This window comes from Anopheles coluzzii, chromosome 3 (assembly GCF_943734685.1).
Source record: "Anopheles coluzzii chromosome 3, AcolN3, whole genome shotgun sequence".
Classification (NCBI taxonomy): Eukaryota; Metazoa; Arthropoda; class Insecta; order Diptera; family Culicidae; genus Anopheles; species Anopheles coluzzii.
This window is the reverse complement of record NC_064671.1, coordinates 64,878,828-64,900,723: the sequence shown is the minus strand read 5'-3', so window position 1 is coordinate 64,900,723 and position 21,896 is coordinate 64,878,828. Positions and strand designations below refer to the sequence as shown.

Genomic DNA, 21,896 nt, shown 5'->3' with positions numbered 1-21,896 from the left:
TCTTTACTTCTTTACTTCTTTACTTCTTTACTTCTTTACTTCTTTACTTCTTTACTTCTTTACTTCTTTACTTCTTTACTTCTTTACTTCTTTACTTCTTTACTTCTTTACTTATTTACTTCTTTACTTCTTTACTTCTTTACTTCTTTACTTCTTTACTTCTTTACTTCTTTACTTCTTTACTTTAGTAAAAGATGAAATCATAACTTCAAACGAATATTAAAATAATGAAACACAGTTTTCTTTAATGTGCTTTTCCTAGCAAATTACATTAAAATGCTGACAATATATCTACATGGAGTATCAATCTAAGAAAAAAAAACATTTCATTTAATCTAAATTTCGTAAAGAAATGTTACAGCTCGAAATAATATACATTACATTTTTGAAATAATCACTAACAAATCTCTTTTATGTTTTCTCTTTTTCCCGCTATCCAGTGTTCACATGGGGCCGCAAGATGGGCAAAAAGTTCGATCTACTTCGTCGTGGCAGCGACGCCCACAAGCTGGCCGTCCCCGGTAGCGTTGCGCTTGTCACCGTAGCCCCACCTGTAGTGCCACCGCCGACCACCAGCTCCACCTTCTCCATGTCGCCGATCAGTGCGGCCGCCACATCGATCGCTTCCTCGTCGGAACCGTGCATCAGTACGATCTGTGGTGCCGATCAGGAGAGTGGCCGGAAGGGAAAATCCACCATCCCGCTAAAAGCATACCAAAGTCATCGTTCCGCGAACGGTGGTCCAGCTACGAATGGGCACGACCCGCTGGTCAAGCTTAACTCGGAACGATCGTCCGGTACGTTCCGAAATTTCTTCTACCGCATGGGTTCGACGGGTATGCTTAACCACAAGTCGAACCAATATCAGAAGCAACAATTCTTGCAGCAGCAGCAAACTCAACAGCAGGCCCAACACTCCCAACAACCACATCAACTGCTGCATCACATGTCGCTGGCCCAAACGCAGGCCGACCTGAGCAAAATAGAACACCAACAGATGCTGTACCGCAGCAGTTCGACGAGTCAGCTCAATACGTCATCCTACGTGAAGTGTGATGATCCTACCGACGGTGTCAATCTAGCAAATGGACACACGAAATCATCCGTCGGAAGTTCGTCCTCTTCCTCACAGCTCCATCTCACGGGGTTGCGTGGCGAACAGACAAAAGGAGCGGCTGGTAATGGTGCAACCAACTCCGAGACGTCCTCCGCTTCCCCATCCAGCTCGACAGCAACCAAATCTTCCAGCTGTGACGACATTGCACGTGTCGGTCAGCAGACAACCCCACCGGAAGGTTCGCTTTCCAAGAAGAATCACTTCCCGTACGCGTTCCTGCGCTCCAAGCTTTCGGTACTGCCGGAAGAGAACGGTGGCTCGGTAATCAACTACAGCCGTATCAAGGAGAACTTGCTCCGTACTGGGAACCGTGGTTCAATTGTGAGTCTTCGATCGGATCTCGACAGTGTGTCCATCACCGACTCGCAGCTCAACATCTCTGGCGAGAGTGGTAGCGATGTGTTTCTGCCCTCCGCAACCGATAGCAAATCGATCGGTGCGAACAGTGACGTTGGCATCATGTCACGCAACAACTCCATCAAAACGCTTACCGACACGGAGCACAGCTTTGTGCTGAACTATCAGCGACTGAGCAGCTGTCTGAGCAGTAACGAGTCAGGGTATGATAGTGATGGCCGGCACGCAGAGGATAAGATCGATGATGCGAGCAATACGTCGCTGAGCAGTAGCGTTAGCTTGTCTCACCATCATCACCAGCAGCAGCAACAGCAGCTGTCGGGAGCGTCCTTTAATGGAGGTGATGCGTATGTGGATGCGATCCGCTCGAAGGACCAATCGTACGTGTTCGGTAGCCGGAGACGGCTGTCCTCCTCCTCGTCGTCGATCGTTTCCGGCGTTGCGGCCACCAATGGTGGCTTCGATTGCGGTACGATCCGGCGTCGGTTCCGGCAGATCAAGCTGGTGAAGCAGCAGGGAGACGACACGATCGGCATCGAGCTGACGCCGCAAACTATCGGGCTGGATGAGGGCGAGTGCGAGACGCGCTATCTGGTCACCGAGATCGATCCGGAAGGAATTGCTTACAAGTGAGTTATTGCGTGCGATCATTAAATTTCAGATTACATGACTTTTAATATGCAATTGAAGCCAGTAGAATCAAGGTCTCCTAAAAAAGAATATGAGTCAAGAGGACGAGTTAAATCTTTAACTCACTCTTTAAGAGTTTAAGAGTTGAGAATCATGGCAAACTACTGTAGAGTTAGTTTCAACTCAACAAGATTCAACTCTCATAAGAGTTATTTTAGTTTTTTAGTTATTGATGATCGCTCTAAATGTTCGCGAAAGAGTTCTTCAACTCAACAATGATATCGTTTACTGTGAGCGAGTTGTTAGTAACTACAAATATCTAAATCACCTATCAGCTTATTTATCTTCTTTTTTAGAATTGTTTAGTTTTAGATGCTAACTAATGATTGGCACGATGAGTTAATTTCATGATTCAGCTCTCGAAAGAGTTATTCAACTCACAAATAAATTAATTCATTTAAGAGAGAATAAACTCTCTAAAGAGTTATTTAAATCACGAATTACTTAATTCACCGTGGGTCATCTACTGGTCGTTCAGAGCGAACTTACAAGAGAGTTAATTCGCTGTGTGTGAGCTACTGAGAACTTAATCACTCGCCGAGGTTTTACTTTCAAAGAGTTGCTCGATTTATTTAAATAAGCTAGGTCAAACTGATTCGAACCCGCGGGCCAAAATGCTAACAGGTTGGCTGATAAGTCCTTGGTCTGACACATAGATGGCGCCGCTAGTATTAAATGATTCGTGTCAAAATTTGACGTCTGTATGTCAATTAGTTTGTGAGACAGAGCGTCTTTTGTCAAGCAACTTTTGTTATTGTGAAAAAAATGGAAAAAAAGGAATTTTGTGTTTTGATAAAATACTGTTTTCTGAAGGGAAAAAATACAGTGGAAGCAAAAACTTGGCTTGATAATGAGTTTCCGGACTCTGCCCCAGGGAAATCAACAATAATTCAACAAAATTCAAGCGTGGTGAAATGAGCACGGAGGACGGTGAACGCAGTGGACGCTCGAAAGAGGTGGTTACCGACGAAAACATCAAAAAAATCCACAAAATGATTTTGAATGACCGTAAAATGAAGTTGATCGAGATAGCAGAGGCCTTAAGGATCTTTCAAGATATCAAAGGAACGTGTTGGTCATATCATTCATCAATATTTGGATATGCGGAAGCTCTGTGCAAAATGTGTGCCGCGCGAGCTCACATTTGACCAAAAACAACAACGTGTTGATGATTCTGAGCGGTGTTTGCAGCTGTTAACTCGTAATACTCGTTTTGGGATGCGCATGGAATAATTTTTATCGATTATCTTGAGAAGGGAAAAACCATCAACAGTGACTATTATATGGCGTTATTGGAGCGTTTGAAGATCGAAATCGCGGCAAAACGGCCCCATATGAAGAAGAAAAAAGTGTTGTTCCACCAAGACAACGCACCGTGCCACAAGTCATTGAGCACGATGGCAAAAATTCATGAATTGGGCTTCGAATTGCTTCCCCACCCACCGCATTCTCCAGATCTGGCCCCCAGCGACTTTTTCTTGTTCTCAGACCTCAAAAGGATGCTCGCAGGGAAAAAATTTGGCTGCAATGAAGAGGTGGTCGCCGAAACTGAGGCCTATTTTGAGGCAAAACCGAAGGAGTACTACCAAAATGGTATCAAAAAATTGGAAGGTCGTTATAATCGTTGTATCGCTCTTGAAGGGAACTATGTTGAATAATAAAAACGAATTTTGACAAAAAAATGTGTTTTTCTTTGTTAGACCGGGGACTTATCAGCCAACCTGTTACTAAAAAGAATACCATGGACCGCAACTCATTTTTTATATGAAATTATATGAGACAAAAATCAGATCGTTAACAGTTCCTTTCATTTCTTATTGGGATAATAGTTACGCTACACAGTAAAAAGTTTAAAGCAAAATTAGTTTTAATCAATACAAGGAACATTTCACTAAATGATGTTTGTAGGAGATTATTTTCATTTGGACATAGGCCTCTGATATTTTCAAAATGTGTGCCAATCTCCATAGAAATCCCCTTTTACTATGGCGACTAAAATCAGAACTATTTGCTCACCTGCAGTCTAGTCTATTCACTGCTGCCTCATGGAAAGCTTGAAATCGTTTGTACCATCTAACTCGTGCTTTAAACTCGTGCTTTGTGCAGCAATCTCGATTTCAGCTAATTTCTAAACGTTTTGCAGAAGCAGGTATAATGTTCTAAGCAGCAACCGTGCCGAAAGAGGGGTTCGATCTGATACTTCTCCCAAAACAATATGAGCTTGCGGTTTTTATTCCCATTGGGTGAGGAATTTTGTTAATTTTTCGAAGAGTTTTTCTTACAGATATTACTCTTTTGGTCACCAAGTACCCTGATTGGTTGCTTCAAATGAAAAAAAAGTAATCTTTAAAATTTACGATTTTTGATGAGTTTGAAGCTAAAGGTAATGTATAAACGTGAACGGATAATAAGATAAAAATAATTTTCAATATTTTTGTTACCGTTTCACTAAACAAAAACAATCAGGCGTATTCTATTCTTATAGTATAATCGAGTCGTTTTGACGTCGAGTTGATGAATTTTGTGTGTTCATTTGTATGTAAAATATCACTTTCGAATACATTTTTTCGACTCGAATCGAATCGAGTTCAGAATAGAATTCGCCTGAATGTGTCTGGAGTTCAATGATCGATTTCAGCAAAATACACATTTTTGGTTTTTGTTATATAACTCGAACAGTTTTGAACTTTGAACTCGAATAGTTGGAATTTTACCATTTTTTGTACACACATGCATAGAGAAAAGATAGAACAAAACTCGTTCTATCGTTTACTCATAAAGTCGTTTTACTCACGAATGATTTGACTTGCTGTGGGTAAGCTACAGATCAGCGCAGAGAGTGCAGTCACTCAGCGATGTTTAACTCTCGAAAGAGTTATGCAACTCACGAATTATTTAATTCATGCACTGCAATGAATTAACTCGCTCACTTATTTGGACTCAGTACGTACATCACTAATTCAGTACACTGAAGATGACCGTAATTAATCAACCATTTAAAGCTTCAAGCAAACGAATTCCTCCAAAACTTGCCATATATTGCAACTCACAAACACATCCTCGCATCCTGACAAAACTGGAGCTCACAAAACGTGATTGTTGCCATTGCATATTAAACGATCGTTATGCGTAAACCAAATACTTCGCCCATAATGTCACGCTTTTGTTTCGTTACTCATTTTCCTCTTTTCCCCCTATCGCCCTTTCGCAGGGATGGCCGATTGCGCATCGGCGACGAGATTGTGAACGTAAACGGGCATCATTTACGTGGCCTGCAGTCTCCCAGCACTGTCCAGCGTATCCTGTCGACATTTGTCAACAATGTCGTAGACCTTGTCATTGCACATGACGAGTTAACTACGTTCAACTCTGACGCCAACCGAAAGATCAAGATCGATTCCCGGCCGGCCACGTCCGGTGCGATCACGATCGGTGGCAGCTCCTCCTCCTCCGGAGCTTCTTCGTCATCCTCATCATCGTCGTCCTCACCGACACGGTCATCCAAAGGGCCGGCCGTCACCAGCACTCCCAGCAACACCGCCGGCCCAGCCAAACCATTCCCGCTGACACCGATCTACGCACCGGCCGACTATGTGCCGGTGTACGCGAACCGCATCTCGATCTCGAACACGATCTGTGACGATGAAAAGTGGCAAATGATTAGCAAGCAGCGGTGTGAGGCGCTAGTGAAGAATGGGTACTCACAGATACTCGGGTCAAAGCGGCTGATAAAGGACAGTGATGAGGAGCTGTTGCCGAACGGTGGTGATCACGGGCAGCCGAAGCATCGGATCGATTCGAACGAGACGGGGCTTTACTCACTGTACAGGCCCGTTTCGCACGGCAGCATTAATCAATCGATACGTCACCTGAGGGCAAACGGTGAGGCGGACGATGGGAATGCCAGTTCCCGTGCGTCCATCGCCGAAGGACACGCTCCGACCGTGCTGGTGCAGGTGATTTCCGACACGATACGGCGGAACGTTCCGATCGGATCGGCGTATCGCGGTGCGAAGGCACTGAAGAGTGAGGAAGACATCCCGCGATCGGTGCAGCGCATCCGGCTAAAGTCGGATGACGGTGTGGTGGAGAGTAAGGCGGAGGCAAGCGTGCCACTGCAGCGGTCCAAGACGGAGAGCAATGTGAGTGGGGCGCGCGACGAGCTCGACTGCACGCTCGATGGTACAAAGTTTGAGGCGGGCGTACGGATACTGATCAACGAGGAGGGATCGTCTTACATCGAGGGTAAGTGTAGGGAAGAATCCCTATTGATTTCCTCTTATTCTAATGCGTTTTTTTCTATCCTAAAGGAATACACAAGTGCACCTATCTAACGGTCACATTCTACAAAGGCACCGGGATGAAATCGCTCGGCTTCAGCATTGTCGGCGGTCGGGATTCACCGCGCGGCAATATGGGCATCTACGTGAAGACCGTCTTCCCGAGCGGGCAGGCCGCACTCGATGGAACGTTAATGGCGGGTAAGAGGCGGGCTCAAATCAACTCCCAGACGGGTTTGTCCTTCATCAATTACTCTTGTTGGTTGCTTCTCTTCACAGGAGATGAAATTCTGTCCATCAACGATGCCGCCGTGCAGGGTATGAGCCACTGCGAGACGATCGCACTGTTCAAAAACGTCAAGGAAGGACCGGTCGTGCTCAAGCTGGCCCGCAGAAGGTAAGAAGGCGTTCGACGACCCTCAATACCTTCAAATCGATTTCCTAATTCCTCCTATTTTTTTTTTCTTTTTCTTAGATACCACCGGGCCAAGTCAGTGGATAATCTACCGAACTGAACCTGAAGATTTCATCGCACGCTGTTTCCCTCACACAACAGAGCGCGTCTCACAACTCTCAACCAAAAACAAAAATGCAAAATGCGTTTGCAAGGCTCAATGAGGAGAGGGGAGCAGCAAAATGCCGCGCCTGTGTAAAGCGACACCAGGACCAGGGCCTGTCTATTTATTTATTCCACCCACGGACCACTTCAATTCTAGTCACCTGTTCTTGTATAGTGTGCTTGGTGTGACCGTGCTGCTGCTGCGGCGGCGAAGGCAACGTAATTTTTTTCTTTTCTTGTTTTAAAAGTGAGTGCATGATGGCCACTATATCTTTAAGATTTCAACCTACGCAACAACGCATACACACACACACACACACACACACACCGATCGCATACGATCATACGAACGGCATACTGATTTTGCACGTACAGCCCCCCACTTGGCCGCTATTTTGGCGCGGCGGATCGCAAGCCGCCGACAAGTGCTGCCGCGTGCGTGCGTGTGTTGCGTGTCTCACACGATGTAACAAATTGCTCCGAATCGGACCAGAGTTTTGTGTTAGAAGAGAGAGAGAGAGAGCGAGAGAGAGAGAGACAGAGAGAGAGAGAGAGAGAGAGAGAGAGAGAGATAGACACTAATCACGGTAGAAATAGATAGATTAAGGAAGGTTTTTTTCATTTCATTTCTTCACTCCACGCTGGGTTGTACAAAAAAAAGGTCCCATAAATATATCCCTCGTAAAGTTAATAAAATCATTCATAACACACACACACACGCTAACACTTGTGTGCTAATTTTCCATTCCCGACACGCCGTGATCTACATTGCTGTTACGATCGGTGCCAGCGCGTACGTGCTCGCCCGCCGGTTCGTCGCTTCCGCTTGCGCTGCAGTCGTTTGATTTAACGCTAACCTCGATGCGTCGCTTCTTGGCGTAGTGTTCGATCCGGTTCTCAAGACTTTCTGTAGTGCGAAAAGCAGAGAGAAGGAAAGAAAAATCCTTGGTATTTAGTGCAAAAATGTAAATCAAATGGTAAAACAATTTCCCACGCACTTACCACAGCGCTGGCGTTGAAGCAGCGGGCAGTACTCTTTACTTCGAACTCCCTGCGTCAACAGCACCGATTGGTCGCGGATTGGGGGAGCCCCTGCAAAGCGATCTTCCAGTATGCCGTGTAACGTTTTCAGCATTTCCCGTACCATTGTGGTTCTTGCGAAAAAGAAAATTGACGAATTAATAAAGAAAAATTGCAGCTACATTGCTGTCCTCGACATACTTCACGCTGTGCTTCATCCAAAATCCCTGTAAATCCGAAATCGTTCGTCGCAAATCTTCCTCTTTGTAGATCCAATCGCTCAAATCACTTTCTCCACCCATCGACTCCTCTCCATTCGATTCGCCACTCTTTTCATTGAACTGACAATCGTACAAATTGAGCGGCACATCACTCGCCATACTGTACTGCGGTTTGCAGGGATTCTGCTCTACATCGAGCAAATCTTTCACCACCGATGGCTCTTCCCTGCCCTGTCCAACCAGCAACAGCACCGCCATTATGCAACGGACCTGATGCCACAGGAATGCTTTCCCCTGGAGCTCCAGGTACATCATATCGTAGCTACCATCACGCTCACTATCCCGCTGCGATGGTTTTATACTGATTGCGTCGATGCTTCGCACAAAGCTAACCACCCCATTGCCAACGTCCATTTTGCAAAGGTTGCGAAAATCATGCGCACCCACCAGATAGCGAGCGCTTTCTTCCATTGCGGTAATGTTTAGATCGCCCCGGGGGAAGAAATACCGATACGTACGGGAGCGACAGTCGAACCGTGCACTGTAGGCGGGATTTACCATTGGCATCCAGGCGAGGCAGCGTATTTCCTCCGGCAGCACTCGGTTCAGCATGGCACAGTAATCCAGCTCGTTCGTAAGGTTGTACGCGTCTAGCTGCAGTTCGGGCGCAAACTTCGACCGAACGTCCAGACTAATGACCTGATGGAACGCACTCACACCTTTGTCGGTGCGGCCGCAGCGATTGTAGTTGGAGGTTTCCCGGCTCTCGATCAGACAAACCTTTTTCAGTGCAGCAAACATGTGATGCTCTACAAAAATAAAATAAAATATACATTTGACTAAATATACGGAAATGTTTTTAGAGAAATGACTTACCTATCGTTTCGATCGAATCTTCCTGCGCAGCAAACCCCTGATAGTCCCAGCCGAGGTAGTAAAACCGCAGGAGAATGTGTCGTTTAAAGCATTTGGCGAAATCGAACGGACGGTGTTTCTTCTTCGCTTTGCCATTGGCGGTCTCGTCGCGTGATTGAAGATTTTTCTGCACAATGCTTTTCAGCTGCGTGTTGTGTGCTTCCAGCTGTTTGATTCTATCAATTAATTCCTGTAATAAAGGAGATAATACGTTAAAAAATTAAACATTATTGGTATTTGAGATCAAGAATATTGTACCCCAATGGGATTGCTTCCTTTCTTTCCTTTTTCACAATTTGTACATTTTGCGTGAAGATCTGCAGATGCATACGTCTTGAAATGGACTCTTTGGCTCATCTTTTATTGATACAGTGGACAGCAGTGGTGTTATATTTCGCGAATTAACATTCTTGAGTACGCTAGACCGGACGATTTGTACGTAACCCAAAACATTCCCTTCGGCGTCTCTCCTTTCATGTAGCCTCCGTTAAGGTTGGATTTAGCGCAGTCCCTATACCACCAACCACCCGCGTGATGGGCAGCACAGTTAAGATATGGGTGAAGGTCATTTTTCCGATCCTTTGTCGTAAACTTCATCCCGCTTTGGTAGTTCAACCCGTCTCCCGCCGTTCCTGTGTACGATCCCAGCTTCATAAGCCGATATTGACCCGTCTCACTGTCGATCGCGAACTCATCGTAGCGTGCGTACACGTAGTTGCCATCGTAGTCTTTTAGTTCTACCATCAGCTCATACTTTCGTGTCACCGTCAGCTGATGCAGATGCTCCAACCCGAGCCAAAACTCTCCATCCGTGCTTCCGAACCCGGTGCGATACTCTGCCCAGTCGCGGTAAAAGTCCAACGCTCCGTCGTACCGGTACTGCACCACCAGCCATCCGCCTCCGAAGCTGCTCTGTTCGCAATATCCCAGGAACGGTGTATCGTATATGGTGGCCTGCATGATGTACTTTCCCGATTGCTTTGATGGTTCCTCTTTGCACGAACGAAGCGAGAAGTTTCGAAGATACAAGCCCGAATCGATCGTCAACCACGCAAGGTCTGCTTTCGTTGCCAACGCCTGGACCTTTTGCCCCATCTGTTCGTGGATGGCGTTTGCTGTATGTTCCGTTCTGTTGAAATGATTCTGCACTGTCCTGCTCAGCTCATCGATTGCCTCGGAAAGCTGCTGGTCAGTGTTCTTTGCCGCAGATTCCATCTCGATCAACTTGTCCTGAAGATATTCTAGCTTCGTCGCAAGCATTTCAAACGCCAGCCCGCTCAAGAGCGGTGCTGTTACATTGCGTTCGTTGCAGGCTATTTTTCTTGATGCAAACAACACACAGCACAGGATTATTTTGTAAACAAGCATGGTGCGCTAGAACCGATCGCTTTGGTACTGCAGAATGATACTGTGCCACAACGGACAATGTCAATCTTCTTTTATAGTCAACCCGTGGCGTGTAAATAAAGCTTATCAGAATTATAATGAGCCTAATTGTTTGGAGAGTTTGTGCGCCTGTTTTTGTTACTGTTTCGCTCATGATGATGATTAGCACACATTGAGCATTATCAATCTTACAATTAGCGTAGCAATTAAAGACCGATTCGTCAACAAGGAGGTGGGATTTCCATGCAATAACATTCCCACAAAAAGCGTGTAGGAATTATGTAGCCGAATGTTCACTTATCGCCCAATTCCAATGAAGCTCCCTCGAAAAAAGGTGCTTTTTGCAGCATCCACTAACTGCAGCATGGGAAAGCCACATCTATTTACCTCTTTTGACAGGGAAATCAATTCGTCCTCGGTGCAGGATTTACTATTTTTGTTCACTTTTACTTCCATACTGTAAAGTAATATTGAGTTCAACTAAAACAGCAATTTCGTTTCAGCGCACGCTTGCAACGAACACCGTTTGCTTGCACAATAACAATCCAATCACAACAAACCGCATTTGCCGGCACATTTGACAGCTATCATATGACTCTCTGTTTCGGCTGCGTACTGTCTCGAACGGGGGAGAGAGCACGCAGCCAGCTACCGTGCTGGTACTGCAAATTCAAATGTTCCGTTGCAAATGAAATTCAAGAACAAATGTTCTGCTGCATGGAAAAATTGACAAAAAAAATCCTCAAAAGCCTCACAAACAATATTTTACACGAAACATGTGTTTAAATTAACTGTTTAGACATTTTCTTTCACATTTTGCATCCAAATAATCGCTGAAACGACCACTAAACTAAACCATTTCTATGGAAATGAAACACCATGCGTTTTTCATTATATATTTCATTCAATTTTCGTTACTTTGTGTGTGTGTGTATTTGTGTTTTACTTAGATGCATGTCAGCTTCACCACGCACGTGTACACTACTCAGTCCCTCAGTACTGCACGTTTTTCGCAACCATCGCGCTCCACTGACAAGATTGCACAATACATATTGGTGATCTGCTCGTATGCCCTGTTTTCTCCTCGAGACGATTTTTCCTAAACATTTCCGGGGTTTTTTATGCGTTTTCTTTTTTGCGTTCCGCTCCCTGTCACTTCCTTTCGCTTTCCTTTTCACTGACTGCTCTTCGCGTGTACTATGGGCAGGGAGGGTATATGGAGTATATCGGTATATATGCGTGTTGTTATCCTTTTTGCCTTTTTTTCCTTTCGGTAAATAACGGTACAATAAGTGTGATACGGATGAATAAAATGGAAATCAATCGTATTGATGAGCGGCCGTACGCCGTGGGTAAAACACATCGACGTCATGCGTTCGGACGCGGATTGCACTGTCCCTTCTCACATATAGCTACCATCTTATAACTATGCATATTGGATTTAGCGTTAAGATTACCGTTACTATTTATATTATTGTATTTGGGATTAATGGCTTTGATCGTGCCGCCCGACATGCTAATAGCACCACCGCCTCCGCCACCACCGTCCTTGCCGCCGTATCGATTCCCTCCGCCGCGATCGTAATCCTTAATGCGTCCGCCACCGCCGCCCACATCGCCCCCGACCCGGCCGCCCTCGCCCGGCAGCATGCCGCCGTGTGAGGAGCCGCCACCGTCCAGCCCATGCTTACCGTTAAAGTAGTTGAACGTATCGTACGGATTGAAGTGATCGTGCATGCCGTTGTTGTCGTTGATGCTCGAGATCTGATTGCCCTCGAGAAAGTTGAGCGAGAAGATGGTCGGAAACAGGTAGAACACGAGAAAGATGAGCGCATACAGCACGAAATGCAACGCGAAGCAGCTCCACACCAGCTTGATCTGGAAGACAAATAAGTATGCCGACAAATGGGTCAGTTTAGTATGCGTTTCAAGGGGATATCGGTTTGCACTTTACCTTGCCCTTTCGGCTGTACTTGGCGAAGCTGAGGTATGGGGTGAGCGCAAGCGTGAAGGTAGTACCGAACAGCAGCCCCGATAGTAGACCGGTAAAGTTCTGCTGCCATGGTAACGTGCCCATACCGAACAGCAGGCAGCCGAGGAAGAGCATCTTCAGCATGGCGTACTGTGGTTTCTTTAGATTGCGCCAATGGCAGAGTATGAGCAGCACGAGCAGCGAGGACAGCGTGCCCGCCAGTGATGGTAAAGGACCGACCTGCAACCGACCCAGGGGGTATATTGGTGAAAGAAAAAAAAAAGGGTGAGCATAGTGAAACAACTAGTGATGGGAAAATGAAGTTTTCGTCGGAATCGATTCCGGATATTAGGTCCGGAATTAGTTTCCTGAATCGATTGCGGAATCGGCTCCGGAATCAGTTCCGAAATCGGCTCCAGATTTGGTTCCGAAATCGGCTTCGGAATTGGTTCCGGAAATGGCCCCGGAATCGGCTCCGGAATCAATTCTAGAATCGAAATCGGCACTAGAATCGGAATAGGCTTCAAAATCAGAATCAGCTACGAAATCGGAGTCGGTTTTAGCATATCCATACTAGAATAGGTGTTTGGGTACGTAATGATGCTACGAATAAAAATCTGCTTGTAAACGATTCATTCTCATATAGATTCCCGGACTGATTTCGCTTCTGATACTTCTTATTTCAATTCAAGAACTGATTATCATTCCGAAGCTAATAACATTTCTGGAGTTGATCCGGATTACGTTACCAGAGCAAATTGCGATACCCAGATCGAATCCGATTCCGGAGCAGATTCTGATTCCGGAATCGACACCGGAGGCGACTCCGGAATCGTCTGCGGAGTTTACTCCGGTATCGACTTCGAAGTTAATTTCGGAATCGGCCTCGGAATCGACTCCAGAATCGGAATCGATTACAGCGTCGGAATCAGTTCCGGATTCAACACCGGAATCGACTTCGGAATCGAATCCAGTATCATAATCAGCTTCAGAATTGGCACCATAATCGGCTCCAGAGTCAACTCAGGAATCGGCTTCGGAGTCAACTTCGGAATCGGTTCCGGAATCGACTCCGGAATCGTCTGCGAAGTCAACTCCGGTATCGACTTCGGAGTTAGCACCGGAATCGGCTCCGGAATCGACTACGGAATGGACTCCAGAATCGAAATCGATTTCAGCATCGGAATCGATTCCAGCATTGGAATCAGTTCGGGATTTGACACCGGAATCGACTTCAGAATCGGAATCAAATCTGGCATCGGAATCAGCTCCGGAATCGGCACCGGAATCGATTTCTGCATTAGTATAGGCTCCGGAATTGGTACCGAACACGCCATCAGTATCAGGTAGGTTCGATTCCGAGCTTGCACCACTATAATGAACTGCGTTTCCGAGACCGCATTACCTCCGCCTTGTAGGGCACGAAGATGGCACTGGTCAGATTGCCGACGATGCCCGAGCCAATGTAAACTATCGCCGTTCGCAGTGATCCCAACAGACGCTCCAGATCCGCGAGGAGAATGTGTTGAAAGGCAACAGTGATTATGAGATGAACGATACCGGCGTGGATGTAGAGTGACGTGAACAGCCGATAGAACTGGTCGGGCAGGTCCGTCACGATGAACGGAAACATGCCGCACACATCGTTCAAGCAGGAAACCTACCGAGCAAAGAAGAAAACAATCCAGTTAAGATGACACATTGTTACCGCCACCGACAACGACGCTATCTTCCTAACTACCTGTGAACAGAGGGACGCCTCGTCGTGAAAGTAGCCCCGGACGAAGTCGCAGTACTCGCGCGTCGTGATGCGGCACTCGCCCGAGATGCCCATGCAGCACGGGTGGCCGATCACCTCGCACACCATGTGCTCGGCAGTGTGATCCTTGAAGCGGAAGCGTTGCGTAAACTGATTGTTCTTCCGACAGATAGGCCACTTGGTGATGTCGTCCGGCCACTCGTGCGGTGCGATCGAGGCCGGCGCATCGCAGTACTTCGGGTCGAGACCGCACACGCTGCCGGAAATGCGCCCCCCAGGGCCGGAATCGCCGGGCGACCACTTTTTCCACGTTGAAATGGTCTGCCGAAAAGGGAGAGGGGGAGACGTTTTGAATGCAGAAATGAGTGAAGCAAATAATGGCACAGGGTCTTACCGTAGGCCACAGTCCACGCACGGAGCAGTCGGCCTGGGAGCTCTGCACACAGCCGGAATCATCGTTGCGTATGCAGCAGGCCGTTTCGCGCTCCTGCTTGCGCGTTTTCGATATGAGATCCATGATTCGGCCGTCCCTGCGCATGCAGGGCGCGTACTTCGACCCGAGATGTACCAGGTCGTCCCGGCGCGGCCCAATCCAAATGTTTCGTGGCTCGTAGTGTTGAACCTGAGAAGAGAAGAGGCGCATCAGCAAATAATACACTAGTGATGGGTGAAGTTGGCAAAAATCCGGAGTCGACTGCGATCTGACTACGATAAATTCAGAATCGACTCTCCGGAAGGTAGGTCTGTCTTGCATTATCCGGAGTTGTTCGGAGTCGTTCGGAATATCCCGGAGTCGTCCAGTGTCGTTCGGAGTTGTTTCGGAGTTCGAAACAAAGGACTGTATACGAAGAACACGCGAAAAACACAACAAAATGAAATGCCTGATCACAAGCACATTAAACACAACCCGCACGGCTCCTGCTGATTCCGATCGATTTCGAACAACGGTTTCGAACGACTCCGGGCGACTCCGGACGACTCCGAATGACTCCGGACGACTCCGATTCCGGACGACTCCGATTCCGGACGACTCCGATTCCGGACGACTCCGATTCCGGACGACTCCGATACCGAACGACTCCAAGCGACTCTGGGTGACTTTGGACGACTCCAGATGACTCCGACTCCGGGTGGAACTAGTGGTTCAGGTTTTGCCAGAGTCGGAATCGGACCAGCAGTCGTCAGAGTCGGAATCGGAGTTGTGGGTGCGCTCTAAAGAGCACATCACTACAACACACATCCCAAACCCAAATCGCCCTTCACACGTACCGTTTGCAAGCTCAGACTAGTGACCAGCACCTGGCTGCTCTTCTGCTCGAACCCAATGCCGATCGGGCCGACCCCGTAGCACAGCAGCGTCAGCAGCAGCACCAGTATCTGCGTCGTGTTGATCCAGTACGTAAAGTACGGCCGATAGTCGTACCGGTCGTCCAGCGCGTTCGGCCGCAACAGCTTGATGCAGTGGCGCGGCGGACGTCTCGAGTTGTCCAGCACGCTCTCCAGTATCGTGCCCGGTATGCGCTGGCCGTAGAAGAACTGAAACATGGCGTTGTTGCGCCCGGCCGCAACGTCCTGCAGATGCAGCTGCTCCTCGGCCGTGCGCGTCCGCCACCCGCTGCTCACGAGCGCCCGGTCCGTCTCGAGCATGTAGATCTGGTGCGAATTGTCCGGCACTGGCGCACCGGCCAGATCTTGCTCCTGCTGGGTCGGCGGGACACCACCGCCCGCACCATTCTGACCACCACCCGCCGGCACATCGAAAAACATCTCATCCTCCTGCACCGGCGTTAGCCCATCGTAGATATCGTTATCGTCATTGTTGAGGGCGACGTGCGCCGGGGCGAAGCTGCGGGACCACTGCTTCTGCCGGCGCGGCACCCGGTTCCGCAGGCTCTGCACCACAAACACCAGCCCGCTGAGCATCATGCGCGACACGGACGGTTTCCGCTCGACCAGAAACTCTTCGCCGCCCTCGTGCCGGTAGTACGGGTTGAAGCGCTGCCGGCGGTTCTGCTCCGTTTCCGGCTCGTCCTGGCTCTGGGCCGGCAGCACGTCCGGCCGGTCGCTGTGCGTCAGGTGGTCGTGCATGACGTCCGCGCTCGGTTCGGACGGTCCGCGCCCGTTCGGTGGCAGCTCGTCCTTGAGCGAGCCGAAGCGCCGGATGGCGAACCGCTTCTGCCGGTCCTCCCACTTCTGCTGCTCGTAGTCATCGTGCAGCTGGTCGACGCCGAAAAACTGGGACGTGCTGCGGCGCAGATACTCCTTGATGCGTTGCTTGTGGGTGAGCCGCTGCTGCCGGATAGCCTGCACGTTCCGCTGCAGTGTTGACGGGGTGGAGTCGGGCTGCAGCCGGGGCAGGTGCATGTGCTGCAGCTGTTGCTGTTGTTGATGCTGTTGCTGCTGCTGCTGCTGCTGAACCTGTTGCTGGTGTGCTTGCTGCTGTGCTTGTTGGTGTTGTAGCTGTAGCTGGTGATGATGCTGCTGTTGCTGCTGCTGCTGAGCGTGTTGCTGCTGGAGCTGTTGCAGCTGCTGATAAAGCGGCTGCTGCTGGATCTGCTGATGCGCCTGTATGTGTTGCTGATGCTGATACTGGATAATGATCGACGGGTTGCTGCACGAGCTGTTCAGTGTGTGCGATTGTGCGATGATTAGCGACTGCTGTGCGTTCCGGCCGTCATCTCCCTGTGTTGTCAAAGTGTAGTGTTGCTGCTGATGCTGCTGCTGATGCTGTTGCTGCTGCTGATGGTGATGATGGTGATGATGATGATGATGATGATGGTGTGGGTACGAAGCGTGCGATACGAGCGACGGTGGGCTGAGGGGCGATTGCCGCTCCATGTCCGACATCGACACGGACGAGATCGACAGTGGCTGCGGACTGATCGGGCCGGATGTTTGCGTCGTCTGGTGGACGCCGGTCGCTTGCCGCAAGCTGTTACACTGATAGCACTGCTCCTCGTCCGACGAAGGTGCATGGCCCAGCACCATCGGTTCGCTCATAATGCTAACCGGTGTGGCCGCCCGGAGCAACGCATAATCCGGCTGCAGCGATTGCCGTCCGAGCGTCCCACCGACCACCGGCTGGCCGGCGAACGTACAGATCGGCTGCTGCGGACACTTGCCCCCGACGGGCCGGGCTCGCGGTGGCGTCGCGTAATGATCCGTCGTGTCTTCCCCTAGACCGGCCGGGTCCGCCGATTTCGGTACCTTCAATCGGTACGGCAGCGATTTGAGCAGCGATCCACCTGCACCGGCTTGCGCAGCGTTGATGATGTTGATGCCCCCGCCGGACGCCATCAGACCGGCCATTAGGCTCGCACCGAGACCGCCGGCGCCACCTCCGACCGGCTCGCAGTGCGAGAAGTTCTCCGCGGGCGGCGGCGTCGGAATGTAGCGCTTCACCGGCGTGTGCACGGTCGAGGTGAGATAGTTGTAGCTTTCCGAGCTCGTCATTAGTGGCGCATTGTTGCCGATCAGATAGTTGCCGTACTGGTCCAGCTTGGGCTGGGTGGTGCTTTGCTGCGGAGGCGCTGACGCCGGTGGATCCCGGAACCGCTCCGGCACGGGGTAACGTGTTCTGGAAGAGAAAGGAAAAGAAGGGGGAAAAAATGTTAATTTATCTTTCAAATTGTGTGCTTTTTTTGCAAACAAACGTCTCACCTCGATCCCGGTGACATCGAACGATGGTGCGGTCCGTTGCGCGTTTCCGGATACATGATGGAGTTTGGGGCCGAGCTGGTCGAGTAACGGTCACTGGCGGATGGTGGTGGTGCAGCCGGTGAGATGCAGCACGGCCGCAGCGACTCCTCCCCGGGCCCGTACCGATCGGCCACGGACGAAACCGAAGAGGCGGACGAGCCCGGATGGATGGGCTGGGGCAGCGAGGAACCGGAGGACGATGACGGAGCGACGGTGGAGCTGTGGAGGGGAGCCTGGGCGACGTACGCGGTCAGGCGGGATCCCAGGTTCGAGTAGGACGACTCGCTAAACCGCGACGGCGAGGACGCGGTGCCGCCGGAAGGGACCAGCCCCGGGCCGCTCCCGCCATCGCACAGCCCATCGTCATAGTTGATGGTGGAGGTGATGCTGAACTGCTGCTGCTGCTGCTGCTGCTGCTGGTAGTGCTGGTGGCCAAACGAAGACCGCCGGCTACGGCTCATCCCTTGCCCGTGTGATTCGCCAGTCCCTCGTGCCTGTTTTTGCGCATCAATTCCTCCTGGTGGCTGCCGGTTCTGAGCGGGTTTGTATCAATCAAGGGCGATTTCTTCGCGAACCGGAGGATCCTGCTCCTTCTTCTATTATCGTTTCTTCGCTCTAATATCGTTTCTTTCTCTTTTTTCAGTTTACGCTCGAGGATGGCCAGCTGTGCAGACAAGCGGTCGACAAAAATCGATCCCCCGCTACAGCTGGCGTGTAAATTATGCTATCCTAAAGCGACGACGACGACGGTAAGTTACCGCAAAATTTGGCTAACGAAAAATTTCACTAAACACCACCTGACGACATCACCCACACCGACACCTACCCCACACTACCCATTATCGTCTGCCGTCCTGGCTGGCCGCCTGCGGCATTCTAGTAGGCAGTGCCTCCATCAAGGCTTGGTGGATTTTCACACACACACACACACACCCTGCTGCTCACCGCACACACAAAACACTTTTTCGTCCCGTTCAAATGTGCGATCGTAGTAGGCAGCCTCTCCCTCCCTCTGTGCGTTTAGCGACGGCTAATTACATTCCAAAATGGCTGAGTTTGCTAAAATAAACACACACCCCAAACGGGCACGGGCGACACACGGTGAACATGGTTGAGCACGGCACGGCTGCTGGACGACGGTCGAGATCCATATTATCCTTGGTTTCCAATTATTTTTTTTTGTGTATGCGCGTGCACGACCTGCTACTCCAGCCCGAGTTGGGCCTAGTGATGGAGCAGAAAAATCCTTCACACACGGACACGCACGCACGCACACGGACCTGCCATCGTTTCACACACGCCCATCCAAAAACGGAAAGGTCCTTTTTGCGTACTTGCGAACAAGCGCATCCCCCACGGCTTACGGTCTCACATACCCGTTCTTCATTTCGCTTTTTTGCGCTGCACCGTACCTTGGACCACACAACTGCTGTGCTGTGCAAATGCTGTGTCGTTTGCAGCAAACACGGTTTCAGCAGCCCCACGAAGCACGAACAACGCTGTACTCCCGTTTTTAGTTTTCCACCACGCACACACAATACATCAAAGGTATCGATTTTTGCTGCCGCTCGGTTGGCAGCGCCGACGTTTGACTGAAGGGGGCCGTCGTGTGATGGGCCGAGAGCGAGAGCGATTGTAAAAAATCACAACAAATTTTCCCCATGCCGCGGCTGTGCGTGTGCGTGTGCGATTGTTTTCCACGCGGTGCGCATGTGCGCCCGTTGGCTGTCTTATCCTTATCCGTTTCTCTCTCTTTTTGTTTCTGTTGTTGGTTCCTTTTGCAGCGGGGGTAATGCGTTACGATTTCCACTCGGTGGACGGTGGTCGTGGAAAATGTTTGTTCGCATCCCCCTGTTTGTAGGTGGTAGGATGCGACGGGCAGGAAGTTCGATGGAGGCGCCGTTATTGCACAAACAAGTGGTTAACTGTGCCACTGGAAGGAAGGAGAGATATCTGTTTGAACCGTTTTCTCGTGAAATCTGTGGGTTACAAGATTTTTAATTAAAATATTCCCTTTTAATTGAATTACCTTTTTTCTTATATGGAATTACAGGTCAAATGCACACTTTTTGTAAAAATACGCAGTTCAGTCGGTTAAGTAATCTTTTAAACTGGAAAATACGGAATAAATGACTTTCTACTTTATCTCAAGCAGTAGACACTCTTTCTCGAATGAAGTTAATATAATGTTAAACATATTTATCTTGTCTTTGACTCGAGAATGTGTGGTATTTGTTTGAGATGAGGTGAAAATCATTTCAAATCAACTTACTTTGTTTTAAATCAATTTACTCACCACCTCACTATTGGAATAAAAGGTAAAAACTGGTAAGCTCAAAGATGATTCACTTTAAGCCAGAAAGTTGATACAATTTCTCGAGTACCTATAATACAATATTGTATAATACATTAATGCCTTATTTCAGACAAATTATTAAAGAAAAACTATATCTCCCTGGCATGAGGTTGTGTGATAAAGTGAAAATTCCTTTTAAACCACTAGTCTTACCATCCGCTACATTAACACTTAATAAGAAAGATTGTAAATGCAAAATACAGGCATTATATTTTAATATCAAATAGTTGGCACATTTACCCGAATACTTCTTTATAATGAAGCACTCATCTATCCCATATACAAGAAGGAGAATAGGTTGGACTGGATTAACTACAGGGGTATTACGGTGTTGAATAGCGCCTATAAAATATTCTCCCTGATCCTTCAGGATCGTCTTGTCCTGCACTTTGAAGAGATAGTCGGAAACTATCAAAGAGGATTCTGAAACGGAAAATCAACCAATGATCAGATCTTCACCATGCGGCAGATCTTGGAGAAGATGGCTGAATTCAGACACGACACATGCCATCTCTTCATTGACTTCAAAGCCGCGCGCGCTATCATATGCGGCTTTAAAATCCTGACAAACACAGATCCTGGCATACGCTGTTCATATAGACATCATTGGTCTGCGACTGTCTCATGTAGACGCCTACCAAGGGATCGAGCAAGCGGCAGAGAACCTCGTATTGCAGATAAACGAGGCAAAAACCAAACAGATGGTGGCAATCTCAACGACCCTACCATTAGATCATTTAAACTTACGTAGGCGTGACTTACAGATAGGTGAACGCACTTTTGAATTCGTCCCTGAATACACCTATCTAGAGTCAAAGGTCAACAACGACAATAGTATGGTAGCTGAGTTGCACGCAAGGATGCTGGCAGCCAAACGATCTTTCTACAGCCTGAAAATCAGTTAATCTCAAAGAACCTGTCGCGACCGACCTGTACGCCGTCCACAAGGACCGAGCGGGCGTGGTAGACCTAAATTATGGAGGTAATATGGTGTGGAGGCGTCTGCCATTAAAGCTGTGATAACGGATTGGCAGACGAAGATGCGAGACCGTGAGCAGATTCGGACATTCCTGAAGCAGGCTAAAACCGGAAAGCAGAAATAGCGCCGAATAAGTAATTAAGTAATGATGCACTTGTAAGCTTATTTTAAGAATCCTTACAATACCGCTACTATTTTTCAAATTGTGGAGAAAATGTTATATTTTTTTACAAACGCGCATACTCCTTGAAAAGCAACATGTATCATCCTCCCTTTTATGAGTAAGCTACAACAAAACAAAACAATAGTTTCAATTGATCTAAGAGCTTTTTGCACTTTCTCGAATGGCTTGAACTAGAAGTAGCACGTTTGATGTGTTTCTATAGGAAAATTTAAAGGAAAATGTTTGGCTTGAACTAGAAGTAGCATGTTTGATCTGTTTCGATACGTAAATGTGAAGGAAAATGTTTCCAATGAAGTAACGTTTGCATTGTTAAATTGACTTTTTTTGGCTGGCTGTAGAAAAAAAAATAAGCGAGATAATTTCTTTCCATGAACATCCTTTGGGCCGGTCTGGTGGTACAGT

General features: G+C 48.4%; 4 protein-coding genes across 6 annotated transcripts in view; 1 reads left to right on the top strand and 3 right to left on the bottom strand.

The window, feature by feature from the left end:
- LOC120955526 (serine-rich adhesin for platelets) overlaps window positions 1-7,718 on the top strand; it is a 70,969-nt gene extending 63,251 nt beyond the window's left edge. For all 3 annotated transcript variants that reach the window (XM_040376474.2, XM_040376479.2, XM_040376480.2), the window contains 5 exons: window positions 441-2,103; window positions 5,376-6,409; window positions 6,475-6,645; window positions 6,724-6,841; window positions 6,920-7,718. In XM_040376474.2, coding sequence (XP_040232408.2) covers window positions 441-2,103; window positions 5,376-6,409; window positions 6,475-6,645; window positions 6,724-6,841; window positions 6,920-6,959 — 3,026 coding nt within the window. In that variant the 3' untranslated portion in view covers window positions 6,960-7,718. The remainder of the gene's footprint in view (window positions 1-440; window positions 2,104-5,375; window positions 6,410-6,474; window positions 6,646-6,723; window positions 6,842-6,919) is intronic.
- LOC120955527 (tRNA pseudouridine(38/39) synthase) lies at window positions 7,602-11,092 on the bottom strand. Its single transcript, XM_040376481.2, has 5 exons — window positions 10,933-11,092; window positions 9,121-9,349; window positions 8,225-9,053; window positions 8,006-8,157; window positions 7,602-7,910 (listed from the first exon to the last, which is right to left on the bottom strand). Exons 1-5 carry the CDS (start codon window positions 10,999-11,001, stop codon window positions 7,738-7,740), a joined length of 1,452 nt encoding a protein of 483 aa, XP_040232415.2. The 5' UTR covers window positions 11,002-11,092; the 3' UTR covers window positions 7,602-7,737.
- On the bottom strand, window positions 9,428-10,926 carry LOC120955528 (microfibril-associated glycoprotein 4-like). The gene has a single exon (XM_040376482.2). The coding sequence runs from the start codon at window positions 10,525-10,527 to the stop codon at window positions 9,547-9,549; it is 981 nt and encodes a 326-aa protein (XP_040232416.2). The 5' UTR covers window positions 10,528-10,926; the 3' UTR covers window positions 9,428-9,546.
- A 313-nt stretch (window positions 11,093-11,405) lies between the features above and the next one.
- Window positions 11,406-19,571, bottom strand: LOC120955525 (inactive rhomboid protein 1-like). The gene is made up of 7 exons (XM_040376473.2): window positions 17,937-19,571; window positions 15,546-17,853; window positions 14,671-14,898; window positions 14,259-14,597; window positions 13,923-14,177; window positions 12,500-12,757; window positions 11,406-12,423 (listed from the first exon to the last, which is right to left on the bottom strand). The coding sequence occupies exons 1-7, from the start codon at window positions 18,434-18,436 to the stop codon at window positions 11,914-11,916; spliced, it is 4,398 nt and encodes a 1,465-aa protein (XP_040232407.2). The 5' UTR covers window positions 18,437-19,571; the 3' UTR covers window positions 11,406-11,913.
- Between the last annotated feature and the right edge of the window lie 2,325 nt (window positions 19,572-21,896).

Bases quoted from the DNA above. Each gene is read 5' to 3' on its own strand.
- LOC120955528 (XM_040376482.2), bottom strand. From the start codon at position 10,527: ATGCTTGTTTACAAAATAATCCTGTGCTGTGTGTTGTTTGCATCAAGA.
- LOC120955527 (XM_040376481.2), bottom strand. From the start codon at position 11,001: ATGGAAGTAAAAGTGAACAAAAATAGTAAATCCTGCACCGAGGACGAA. The intron at 9,054-9,120 runs GTAAGTCATTTC...TTATTTTTGTAG, and splicing joins AGATTCGATCGAAACGATAG to AGCATCACATGTTTGCTGCA. The intron at 7,911-8,005 runs GTAAGTGCGTGG...TTCGCACTACAG, and splicing joins GCTTCAACGCCAGCGCTGTG to AAAGTCTTGAGAACCGGATC.
- LOC120955525 (XM_040376473.2), bottom strand. From the start codon at position 18,436: ATGAGCCGTAGCCGGCGGTCTTCGTTTGGCCACCAGCACTACCAGCAG. The intron at 17,854-17,936 runs GTGAGACGTTTG...TTTCTCTTCCAG, and splicing joins TCGATGTCACCGGGATCGAG to AACACGTTACCCCGTGCCGG. The intron at 12,424-12,499 runs GTAAAGTGCAAA...TTTGTCTTCCAG, and splicing joins AGTACAGCCGAAAGGGCAAG to ATCAAGCTGGTGTGGAGCTG.